Source organism: Oncorhynchus tshawytscha, linkage group LG08, assembly GCF_018296145.1.
Source record: "Oncorhynchus tshawytscha isolate Ot180627B linkage group LG08, Otsh_v2.0, whole genome shotgun sequence".
Taxonomy (NCBI): domain Eukaryota; kingdom Metazoa; phylum Chordata; class Actinopteri; order Salmoniformes; family Salmonidae; genus Oncorhynchus; species Oncorhynchus tshawytscha.
Genome location: NC_056436.1, coordinates 78,500,995 through 78,513,493, shown reverse-complemented (window position 1 = coordinate 78,513,493; position 12,499 = coordinate 78,500,995). Strand labels below are relative to the sequence as shown.

General features: G+C 44.8%; 1 protein-coding gene across 10 annotated transcripts; it reads right to left on the bottom strand.

Moving 5' to 3' along the window:
- Positions 1-1,924: 1,924 nt before the first annotated feature.
- Positions 1,925-9,083, bottom strand: LOC112255897 (ankyrin repeat and SOCS box protein 12). 10 transcript variants are annotated; one of them, XR_006083939.1, is made up of 7 exons: positions 8,873-9,080; positions 8,124-8,245; positions 7,555-7,714; positions 6,854-7,036; positions 6,115-6,643; positions 2,449-3,891; positions 1,925-1,954 (listed from the first exon to the last, which is right to left on the bottom strand). XR_006083939.1 is itself a non-coding variant. In XM_024428735.2 (7 exons), the coding sequence occupies exons 3-7, from the start codon at positions 7,708-7,710 to the stop codon at positions 3,828-3,830; spliced, it is 981 nt and encodes a 326-aa protein (XP_024284503.2). In that variant the 5' UTR covers positions 7,711-7,714; positions 8,124-8,245; positions 8,873-9,082; the 3' UTR covers positions 1,925-3,827. The 10 variants fall into 10 exon arrangements, 7 of the variants coding, with proteins under 7 accessions (XP_024284503.2, XP_042181938.1, XP_024284501.1 ...); XR_006083938.1 differs by having other exon boundaries at positions 1,925-2,968; positions 3,021-3,891; XR_006083940.1 differs by having other exon boundaries at positions 1,925-2,318; positions 3,021-3,891.
- Positions 9,084-12,499: the final 3,416 nt, after the last annotated feature.

Below are 12,499 nucleotides of genomic sequence, written 5' to 3'. Positions count from 1 at the left end.
CCGGAGACCCAGTTCTATCCTCAGTACCAGAGACCCAGTTCTATCCTCAGTACCAGAGACCCAGTTTTAGTCTCAGTACCAGAGACCCAGTTCTATCCTCAGTACCAGAGACCCAGTTCTATCCTCAGTACCAGAGACCCAGTTCTATCCTCAGTACCAGAGACCCAGTTCTAGTCTCAGTAACAGAGACCCAGTTCTAGTCTCAGTACCAGAGACCCAGTTCTAGCCTCAGTACCAGGGACCCAGTTATATCCTCATTACCAGAGACCCAGTTATATCCTCAGTACCAGAGACCCAGTTCTAGCCTCAGTACCAGAGACCCAGTTCTAGCCTCAGTACCAGAGACCCAGTTCTATCCCCAGTACCAGAGACCCAGTTATATCCTCAGTACCAGAGACCCAGTTCTATCCTCAGTACCAGAGACCCAGTTATATCCTCAGTACCAGAGATCCAGTTCTATTCTCAGTACCAGAGACCCAGTTCTATCCTCAGTACCAGAGACCCAGTACTAGCCTCAGTACCAGAGACCCAGTTCTATCCTCAGTACCAGAGACCCAGTTCTAGTCTCAGTACCAGAGACCCAGTTCTAGCCTCAGTACCAGAGACCCAGTTCTATCCTCAGTACCAGAGACCCAGTTCTATCCTCAGTACCAGAGACCCAGTTCTAGCCTCAGTACCAGAGACCCAGTTCTAGCCTCAGTACCAGAGACCCAGTTCTATCCTCAGTACCAGGTAGATGCATGGTGTTTTGTGGCATCCAGAGTTCTGCATGACACATGAGATTAACTCTTTGAAGATTTGGTTTTATCTTTTTACAACCAACCTGCTTGCCATTATTTTACAACCTTCCACTGTTTCATTCCATGTAATGATATGATATGAGAAATCTGTAGCAGACATTATACATACTGTGCACTGGTTTTGTCCCAAATGGCATCCTATTCTCTATATAGTCCCTATAGGCCCTGATCAAAAGGAGTACACTATACAGGGAATAGGTTACCATTGGGACCTACACACAGTCATCATTACAAGTCCTTGTTGCTTTTCTCTAGTTGGTTTCAGAACAGTCAGGGTACTAATGTATGGACACTGAAACAGATAACAAGACAAGTAACAAGTTTAGTTGGAGCTACTAGGCTGTTCACTGTACATTCACATTGCCATCTAGAATGTGGGGGGAGGGGGGTTGGACTCCTATTTTATCTGACAGTCTGAAATGTCATCACCATGTTTGTACAGTACAAATAGCAGGAACATACATTTTCTCTCTGACCTTAGATTGTTTGTTTTGTTTGGTTGTGGAAATCGAAAAACCAACTCTGAAACTAAGTAATGCCTATTCAAATGCTGAAACTGTGAATGGGGAGTGTTGAAAAGTCTATATATTTTGATGTAATCAAAGAGCACTGGGAATTATTACATTGTATTTCACTGTAAAAACGGAACCACTTCTGATATAACTGTACTTTAGTTGAAATTAAAACCTCTATAAACTGAACTGTGTCGTAAGGTCAATGGGGACGTTAGACAGGATATGCTGATCCTGTAATGTGATGTCATATCCTGTGTGTGTACGAATTATTCTGTTAAAATAAGGCAATGTCTTCTTCCTGTTTGTTTGCTGCTCCTTTGACTGACTGGGTTTAAACCAGTTTTTTTTATTTGGGTATTTGGTATTTTATTAGGGTCCCCATTAGCTGTTGCAAAAGCAGCAGCTACTCTTCCTGGGGTCCAACACAAATACATGAAACATGACATAATACAGAACATCAATAGACAAGAACAGCTCAAGGACAGAACTACATACATTTTTTAAAAGGCATAAAAGGCACACGTAGCCTACATATTAATACTAACACACAAACTATCTGGGTCAAGTAGGGGACAGGCGTTGTGCCGTTGCTTATTTGTTACCAGGTTAGAACCTGGGTTTGACTGATTGGGTTTGAACCTGGGTTTGACTGACTGGGTTTGAACCTGGGATTGACTGACTGGGTTTGAACCTGGGTTTGACTGACTGGGTTTGAACCTGGGATTGACTGACTGGGTTTGAACCTGGGTTTGACTGACTGGGTTTGAACCTGGGATTGACCTACTGGGTTTGAACCTGGGTTTGAATGACTGGGTTTGAACATGGGTTTGACTGACTGGGTTTGAACCTGGGATTGACTGACTGGGTTTGAACCTGGGATTGACTGACTGGGTTTGAACCTGGGTTTGACTGACTGGGTTTGAACCTGGGATTGACTGACTGGGTTTGAACCTGGGTTTGAATGACTGGGTTTGAACCTGGGTTTGACTGACTGGGTTTGAACCTGGGATTGACTGACTGGGTTTGAACCTGGGTTTGACTGACTGGGTTTGAACCTGGGATTGACTGACTGGGTTTGAACCTGGGTTTGAATGACTGGGTTTGAACCTGGGTTTGACTGACTGGGTTTGAACCTGGGTTTGACTGACTGGGTTTGAACCTGGGATTGACTGACTGGGTTTGAACCTGGGATTGACTGACTGGGTTTGAACCTGGGTTTGACTGACTGGGTTTGAACCTGGGATTGACTGACTGGGTTTGAACCTGGGATTGACTGACTGGGTTTGAACCTGGGTTTGACTGACTGGGTTTGAACCTGGGTTTGACTGACTGGGTTTGAACCTGGGATTGACTGACTGGGTTTGAACCTGGGTTTGACTGACTGGGTTTGAACCTGGGATTGACTGACTGGGTTTGAACCTGGGTTTGACTGACTGGGTTTGAACCTGGGATTGACCCACTGGGTTTGAACCTGGGATTGACTGACTGGGTTTGAACCTGGGTTTGACTGACTGGGTTTGAACCTGGGTTTGACTGACTGGGTTTGAACCTGGGATTGACTGACTGGGTTTGAACCTGGGTTTGACTGACTGGGTTTGAACCTGGGTTTGACTGACTGGGTTTGAACCTGGGTTTGACTGACTGGGTTTGAACCTGGGTTTGAATGACTGGGTTTGAACCTGGGTTTGACTGACTGGGTTTGAACCTGGGATTGAATGATTGGGTTTGAACCTGGGTCTTATCGCAATCCACAAGACTATGTCATTGAGCTAAAGCCTCAGAATTAACTCAGGGAACTTACTTCAGTCTTCAGCAAGGTCACTCATAATGTGAGAGAGATTCCACAAATTACATTGTTTTTTAGCTTGACTAAAGATGACTTCCAAACGGTGAGCAGTGATTTCATAGACGGAGAATACATTTACTGTGGTAGTCTGACACCTAGTGGTTACTTGTGGTTTTACACTTACAAAATGTTTCTCCTGAAGCTCTGTGCACTTATATAACTGTCCAGAAGAGGGCAGTGTCTTCACAATGGTTTCAGTAGACTTCAACCAATTTCCAATGATTACATTTACGCACGGTTTGCTGAATTCAATCACAGAGATTAAGTTAAATAAATGTGTTTCTTCTAATTAAACCTCTACAACTATTCAAAGGCAAACTTGGCATAATTATTATTCACACTTCCAATAAAAAGAGAACAAACTGGACTTTGCAGCCCATGACACACTCAGTAGAGACAGTAGAAGACCGTATGAAATTATCACACTTTTTGTTTACATTTTGCAGAAATCCTCCTCCATATTGCTTTCACCTAAAATGTGTTTTCAGAACAGTGGCGATGAAGCAGAGGAATCCCATATCGATACACAGCCATATAGGGTATCCATTTGTGACATCATCCTCATCATACAGAGTTCATAGGTCAGGAGATAGAGGTCAGGGGAGATGTTTCAGGTAGTTCCTCAGTATCTGGGGAATGTCCAAGCAGTCTATGGATGTCATTGTATTAACCACGGGGAGGTGTCTCCGAATCGCGAGCCGTGTCTGTGACATCAGAGTATTGGGACAAACTGGAAACAAAACACAGGGGAGGTTCTAGTTAATTCAGGGGAGGTTCTAGTTAATTCAGGGGAGGTTCTAGTTAATTCAGGAGAGGTTCTAGTTAATTCAAGGGAGGTTCTAGTTAATTCAGGGGAGGTTCTAGTTAATTAAGGGGAGGTTCTAGTTCATTCAGGGAGGTTCTAGTTAATTCAGGGGAGGTTCTAGTTCATTCAGGGGAGGTTCTAGTTAATTCAGGGAGGTTCTAGTTAATTCAGGGAGGTTCTACTTCATTCAGGGAGGTTCTAGTTAATTCAGGGAGGTTCTAGTTAATTCAGGGGAGGTTCTAGTTCATTCAGGGGAGGTTCTAGTTCATTCAGGGGAGGTTCTAGTTAATTCAGGGGAGGTTCTAGTTCATTCAGGGGAGGTTCTAGTTCATTCAGTGAAAATCGAGAAAGTCTCCAGTGTTCCCGGCAATCAGTTAGAGATACAGAACAGACTGAATATGTGAAGGTCTGTTGGAGGAAATGATGGTTGAAATGACTAATTATGTATACATTCCAATCAGAACTGACTAGTCCAAATACTATAATGTACTGTACATATGAATTTTCTCTTTCTGCTCCCATTCCCAATTGTATATAATGTAGTCAGGAGTTTAGTAACAATGAAGGTCTGTTCCTTAGTTCATTCATTTGTACAATCTCCAGGTGGCAGGAACGGACTATCTCCAGACTGTCTAGAATGCTGATTTATACTGACTGACCTTGACTTCAGGCGTGGAGCGAAGGCTCGAGAGCTATAGGGCCTCTCTACTGGTGAAAAGAGATAGAACGTTTAGGAAACGCTGACGTCATTTTCAGTTTATAACCTGGGGAAATATGTGTATGTGGCAGTACTCTCTTGCAATAAACGCTGTTACCTGGCTTTTAAGACTGGTCTCGATCTACTTCATGCATAATTAATGAATTTACAACTCATTAATGAATAGAGAGAGTGCGAATTTGATTTTGGCTATAAAACATATAGGAATTTAGAATTCCTCTAACAATTGGTCCTTCGATCCCGGATCTAAATACCCCTCCCTGTTAACTGGAGGTAGTACGCTGAAAATCGTGCACGGACGCGTTTTTGACTCGTTTTACTAAAAAGACCCAACCACTGAATTGTGGTTAAAATTCAGGCCTGCGTACTACCACAGAAAATCAGGAAGGGTGACTAGATACAACGAACAGCTTTTCCCAGTCGGCAGCAGGTCAGTAGCCTTTATTCTCGAATTTGGGAGGGATTATTTAGGATATTTATTGATTAAAATGTTATGAAGGAGTTGAAGTTGATCAATAATAGGTGCTTGAATATTCTGAACAAATAAAATGGGTTTCTAACGGGGGTATTAACCAAAATCGATAGAAAGGAAGCAGGTCCGAAATTGACCTGTGGTAAGGTACGCTACCATCAAATAAACTAGAGCTTAATAAAGCCTGGTCTTGCAAGCCAGAAGGTTATTAAGGAGTGATATAGTACGCATTGGAGAATTAGGACGCTTGTTCCGTACAAATAGGATGGCCAATAATTCAATAAACATACCTAAATAAAGTTTTTACCTAATAGTCTATCTGTATATGGGAAGTAGTCTGACTATGAGAAGTAGCAGATAGATATATATAAAACAGGGGAGGATAAATTAGGCTTGGTGAGAAGGCAGGGTAATTCTAGGCGAACAGAATAATAGAACCTGTACAATGCTGAAAGAAATTAATATCAAAAGATAAGTGATTAGTCTAGAGTAGTGAGATATGAGACATTAACGTTGAAAATCCCAAAAGAAATATCATATGTGTGAAATGAGATGTCCGATCAAAAGTCTTCTATAGACGCGGTTCACAGGAGAGGTCAACTTAGTCTAGAGTAGTGAGATATGAGACATTAACGTTGAAAGTCCCAAAAGAATATCATATGGGTGAAATGAGATGTCCGATCAAAAGTCTTCTATGGACGCGGTTCACAGGATGGAAAATACATACTGATTATTTTTAAAGGAACACACACATAGACAGAAAAAGACTAAAATTACAAATTTATAGAACTGCACGCACATAGAATTTAAAATTATATAGAAAGGCATAGATAAGTGATTAGATACCATAGCTACAAGTAACGGTAAGGATTGTTTAGAATTCCTCTAACAAGGTCAAATATGTAACAAATGTAAGGAATCTGTAACAACTGTTTAAAAGTGTGTGTGATGTTCTCACCTCTCTCCTTGAGCAGCAGAGCCACCGCTTCGTTCTGCTTGGTGGTCTTGTCAATAATCAGCGTGGGCAGATACACGTCTGCCCCAAAGTCTATGAGCAGCTGTATGTATTCCACTTTACAGCCATACCTCAGACACATCTCCAGGACCGTCTTGGGCTGCTTGATCCTGGCCAGCATCTTCTCTGACTTACAGTTATAGTTAGGATTAGCCCCGTGGAGCAGCAGCAGCTTGAAACAGTCCAGGTGTCCATATACAGCGGATATGTACAGGGGTCCCCTGCAGGCTGTGGCGTTGGAGGCCCACTCAGGGACTTTGGGCCAGACGTCGACCTCGGCTCCGGACTGAAGCAGCTCCCTGAGGACCTCCACGTCTCCCTCGCGGGCGGCGGTCAGCACCGGGGAACAGTTGTTGTACGGGCTGCCGTTGGGGTCGGCTCCAGCCTTCAGTAACACCACAACACAGTCCAGATGTTTACCACTGACCGCTGTAAACAGAGGGGTCTGGGCCTTCACATCTAGACTGTCCACCTGCAAAACCAATCAATCACCAAACAATAATGAATCAATAGGCTAAATCACATTTATTTAGAAAGCCCTTTTTTACATCAGCAGCTGTCACAACGTGCTTTTACAGTAACATAGAGTAATGGACCGTTGTTTGAATCAACCCTATAATAAACCATGTCAGGTGTCTGGGTTGGAGAAGCTAGCCCAAAGTCTTCTATCGGTATATCTCACCTCCGCTCCGTGCTCCAGCAGGAGTTCCAGACACCTCAGGTGTCCGTGTGCTGCGGAGGTCCGTAGGGGGGTAACTGGGATCCCCCAGCCGCTTCTGCTGTTGATAGACTTTCTGTAGCTCTCCTGGGACAACAGCTCAGCTAACACCACCACGTCATCACTGCTCACTGCCTGGTTCAGAGCCTGGGGAACAGAGCAGTATTATACCTCCACTTACCATACACACAGTGTTATTGGGTTGCACTGCTGGGTAGTATTCACTACACTCAAAACAAAACAGAGAGATGCTATCTGAACTTGTTCAATAAGATATTTTTTATTTAACTAGGCATGTCAGTTAGGAACAAATTCTTATTTTCAATGACAGGCTAGGAACAGTGCCTTATTAATGGGCAGAATAACAGATTGTTACTTTATCAGCTCGGAGAGTCGATCTTGCAACCTTTTGGTTACTAGTCTAACGCTCTAACCACTAGGCTACCTGCCGCCCCATCAATAAGATATGTTCGTTGACATTTTCTGTTGGACATCATTTTGAAACTCTTTGCTACGGAGTCTCCAAATGAATACGACCCTAGTTAGGTCACACCCATGTAGACTTGGGAAGTCACCCCAGTGGGTCTGATGCTGTGTAAGTCTACTGATGCTGTCCCAGTGATAGGTTGCTAAGTTACAAAGCACTGCAAGCTCATTGGTTGTACCTGGCCATGCTCATTGTCCTCCTCATCCTCTTCCTTGGGCTGAAGCAGAGAGAAGATCTTGGAGACATCCATTAGACTCATCTTGAGAGAGTTGGTGGCTGTGTTGATACTGTCTAGGACCATACTGTTACTATAGATATAACAGTTGCAACTCATCCATCTGAGAGAGAGAGAGAGAGAGAGAGAGAGAGAGAGAGAGAGAGAGAGAGGCAAAAAGAAAGAGAACAAGAGAGAACGGTTGAAAGAGAGAGACAAAAAGAAAGAGAATGAGAGAGAGAGACAAAAAGAAAGAGAATGAGAGAAATAGAATGAGAGAGAGAGGTGAGGGGAATATAAATAATTGAATGAATAAACTTTATAGATCCTCGTAGGGAAAATTTATATTGTAACCAGCATTAGACACAGAAAGTACAGACACATAGCTAAACTGACTGGGTTTGTACCAGCAGACCTTTTTTAAAACTTTATCTAACTAAGCAAGTAAGTTAAGAACAAATTCTTATTTTCAATGACGGCCTAGGAACAGTGGGTTAACTGCCTTGTTCAGGGGTAGAATGAGAGATGTGTACCTTGTCAGCTCAGGGGTTTCGAACTTGCAACCTTCCGGTTACTAATCCAACACTCTAACCTCTAGGCTACCCTGCCGCCCCTCATCTGTGCTGTAGGACAGGAATAGATCAAAGATAATAGACTGGGAATAGATTGAGACAGGGAATAGATAAGAGACAGGAAATAGATAGAGACAGGGATAGAGAATAAACAGGAATAGATAGAGAGAGGGATAGATAGAGAACACATAGAACTCAATGCACAGTATTACATATAAACCTTTTTTCTAATTCAGTTCATTTAGTCTCAGACATCGGCAAATGTTTTTTTAGGAGCCAAGTGGGATGAACACTTGTTGAAATAGACATATCTATATAAGTTAAATTAGTGAAAGTCTTATCTTATGAGTTTGCACTAGTTTTCAGAAAGGGCATAATGTTGAGATTGATTGAGAAAATGAAATGTTTCTGAATATTTTTCTCTATTTGCATAAACAACTATCATGGAAAATATGATAAAAGACAACAGATTTGGGGACTGTTAAAAACATCCATCCCAGACACAATCCCATTCCCCATTTAACTCCTTCTATAGCTACCATGATCCAAAGACCCAGAGCCACACAGCAAATGGTGGTTAACAATGCTTTCCACTTACCTCACCCACAGGGTCACCAACCAGGGATCTCTCTGCCAACAATGCTTTCCACTTACCTCACCTACAGGGTCACCAACCACAGATCTCTCTGCCAACAATGCTTTCCACTTACCTCACCCACAGGGTCACCAACCACAGATCTCTCTGCCAACAATGTTACTCAGGACGTTGGTCGTAAAACCTTCCTCTCTTTAATAACTTCATGGTCCATCGCTCACGTGGAAGAAGAGGAGAAGACGCCAAGAGGAATGTGTTGTTGTATCCACACAGGGACTGGGGTCTGAGAGCTGAGACGGGTGTTTTCATTTCTAACACAGCAGACCAGAGAGGGGGTCTGGCTGGGTGGGTGTTGCTGGGGGGGCTAATTTTAGGCCCACGGATAGACCTACCTAAACTTCCATTCTTGGAGAACTGTGAGAGTTATAATTAGATGGATGATAAAGACTGGTGACACTGACACTCAGGCTGTGAGTTGGGTTGGTGGGCAGGGGCCTTGGTATTCCCTGGTGTTTCACTGTGTCCTGAGTAAAGATCACATGATATGGCATCACTACTGTACCAGCAAACATGTCATCAGATGTGTGATCTGAAATCAGATAGGCTGACTTCAGTCTATTTTCATTTCAGCTTGCCAAGCTCACAGAAAGGAACTTTAACCCTTTAGGTTTCTCAGATCTTTAATAAAGTGTCAGTGTGTATTTGAATCCTATAAGAGAAATGCTTTGTGCTGTATTGTGTCTACGTGTAACAGGCCTGTCATCACCTCCACTTCTTTAGTTTACACAGTGACTGGAAACCATCTTATAGCCTGTGTGCAGCTGTTTGACTGTCAGAGAGGCTGCTGTTTGACTGTCAGAGAGGGTGCTGTTTGACTGTCAGAGAGGCTGCTGTTTGACTGTCAGAGAGGCAGCTGTTTGACTGACAGAGAGGCTGCTGTTTGACTGTCAGAGAGGCTGCTGTTTGACTGTCAGAGAGGCTGCTGTTTGACTGTCAGAGAGGCTGCTGTTTGACTGTCAGAGAGGCAGCTGTTTGACTGTCAGAGAGGGTGCTGTTTGACTGTCAGAGAGGCTGCTGTTTGACTGTCAGAGAGGCAGCTGTTTGACTGACAGAGAGGCTGCTGTTTGACTGTCAGAGAGGCTGCTGTTTGACTGTCAGAGAGGCTGCTGTTTGACTGTCAGAGAGGCAGCTGTTTGACTGACAGAGGCAGCTGTTTGACTGTCAGAGAGGCTGCTGTTTGATTGACAGAGAGGCAGCTGTTTGACTGTCAGAGAGGCTGCTGTTTGACTGTCAGAGGCTGCTGTTTGACTGACAGAGGCAGCTGTTTGACTGTCAGAGAGGCTGCTGTTTGATTGACAGAGAGGCAGCTGTTTGACTGTCAGAGAGGCTGCTGTTTGACTGTCAGAGAGGCAGCTGTTTGACTGACAGAGGCAGCTGTTTGACTGTCAGAGAGGCTGCTGTTTGATTGACAGAGAGGCAGCTGTTTGACTGTCAGAGAGGCTGCTGTTTGACTGTCAGAGAGGCAGCTGTTTGACTGACAGAGAGGCAGCTGTTTGACTGTCAGAGAGGCAGCTGTTTGACTGTCAGAGAGGCAGCTGTTTGACTGTCAGAGAGGCTGCTGTTTGACTGACAGAGAGGCAGCTGTTTGACTGTCAGAGAGGCAGCTGTTTGACTGTCAGAGAGGCAGCTGTTTGACTGTCAGAGAGGCTGCTGTTTGACTGTCAGAGAGGCTGCTGTTTGACTGTCAGAGAGGCAGCTGTTTGACTGTCAGAGAGGCAGCTGTTTGACTGACAGAGAGGCTGTTTGACTGTCAGAGAGGCAGCTGTTTGACTGTCAGAGAGGCAGCTGTTTGACTGTCAGAGAGGCAGCTGTTTGACTGTCAGAGAGGCAGCTGTTTGACTGTCAGAGAGGCTGCTGTTTGACTGTCAGAGAGGCAGCTGTTTGACTGTCAGAGAGGCAGCTGACTGTCAGAGAGGCAGCTGTTTGACTGTCAGAGAGGCAGCTGTTTGACTGTCAGAGAGGCTGCTGTTTGACTGTCAGCTGTTCACCCAGCCCAGCCCTGCCCTCAGAACCATGATCAGCTGTTCACACAGCCCAGCCCTGCCCTCAGAACCATGATCAGCTGGTCACCCAGCCCAACCCTGCCCTCAGAACCACGATCAGCTGTTCACCCAGCCCTGCCCTGCCCTACCCTCAGAACCATGATCAGCTGGTCACCCAGCCCAACCCTGCCCTCAGAACCACGATCAGCTGTTCACCCAGCCCTGCCCTGCCCTACCCTCAGAACCATGATCAGCTGGTCACACAGCCCAGCCCCCTGCCATCAGAACCATGATCAGCTGGTCACACAGCCCAGCCCTGCTCTCAGAACCATGATCAGCTGTTCACCCAGCCCAGCCCTGCCATCAGAACCATGATCTGCTGTTCACCCAGCCCTGCCCTGCCCTGCCCTCAGATCCATGATCAGCTGTTCACCCAGCCCTGCCCTCAGATCCATGATCAATAAGAGCTCTGCACAGGTATGGCATCTTGCATTCTTTTCCAGCATGCCACTAGATCTACACATTCCATTTTGGGAGGTGAAATCTGTTTCCGCCTCTCAAAAAACACAGGGAAGGAAAATGAGTTAGTTATCTTTGTTTTCTTTATTATTTTGGTTAGGTCAGGGTGTGACGAGGGAGGTTTGTGTAGTTTTTGTATTGTCTAGGGTTTTTTGTAGGTCTAGGTGTTTATATGTCTATGGTTGCCTAGATTGGTTCCCAATCAGAGGCAGCTATTTATCGTTGTCTCTGATTGGGGACCATATTTAAGTAGCCATATAAAATAATGTAAGCAGGCAGATAAACTGAGGTTTGCCAAAAGTGTTTCAAAATATGAACTTTTCATTTTTTGGACCCCCTTCCTCAATCCCACTCCACTCCACCAAGTGGCGGTGAATAATCATTGGTAGCGGCACTGCGCTCGCAAGAAGAAAATGGTTGCTTCTGTTGTAGTTTTGGGTGTGTAGCTAGCTAAAGTATTTTTATTCTAATAGCTAGCTAATTCATCGCAAAGTTTGGGGATACACAATTGCGTCAACATTTTCTTTCCTTCACGTACAAGGTTAGATTTGTACTTGTACGCTGTCGTTTTGTGCACTTTACTATATTTGTTGAGGCTACACGTTAGATTAAATATAGATAATAACAGACGTGAGCAGCAGTAAAGCTAGCTAGCTAGCATCAATCCGACTATCGTCACCGCCTCTTGTTACGTCATTCAGTTGTACGTCAGTCGATCAGAAAATCGTGAAAGTAATATCACATAGTGGCCACTGTTTGTGATATGAGGTCGGTTTGTTCAACCTTCGAAAGCCACATTTACGTTAAAGAACTCATACTGTTAAACAAATGCGGCGCCATGTTGCCGGAAGTTGTGTTCCCTAGACTAGAAGTGGCATTTCCGGCGGCGTGAAAAGGGTATTTTTCTTGGCCCGAGGCATAGAGGAGAACTAGGCACAGGAGATCTACTGCAGGAGAATGACACAGGTCAACAATCAACTGAAACCAGAAACTGGAGGAGAGAGAGGCAGGGGGAGAGTAGCCCTCAGGGGAGAGCAGCCCTCAGGGGGAGCAGTCCTCAGGGGGAGAGCAGTCCTCGGGGGAGAGCAGCCCTCGGGGGAGAGCAGCCCTCGGGGGAGAGCAGCCCTCGGGGGAGAGCAGCCCTCGGGGGAGAGCAGCCCTCGGGGGAGAGCAGCCCTCAG

Excerpts from the sequence above, each read along its gene's own strand:
- LOC112255897 (XM_024428733.2), bottom strand. The coding sequence starts at position 7,710 with ATGAGTTGCAACTGTTATATCTATAGTAACAGTATGGTCCTAGACAGT. Across the intron at positions 7,037-7,554 it reads AGGACAATGAGCATGGCCAG|GCTCTGAACCAGGCAGTGAG; the intron begins GTACAACCAATG and ends TCTGTTCCCCAG. Across the intron at positions 6,644-6,853 it reads TGCTGGAGCACGGAGCGGAG|GTGGACAGTCTAGATGTGAA; the intron begins GTGAGATATACC and ends TTGGTTTTGCAG.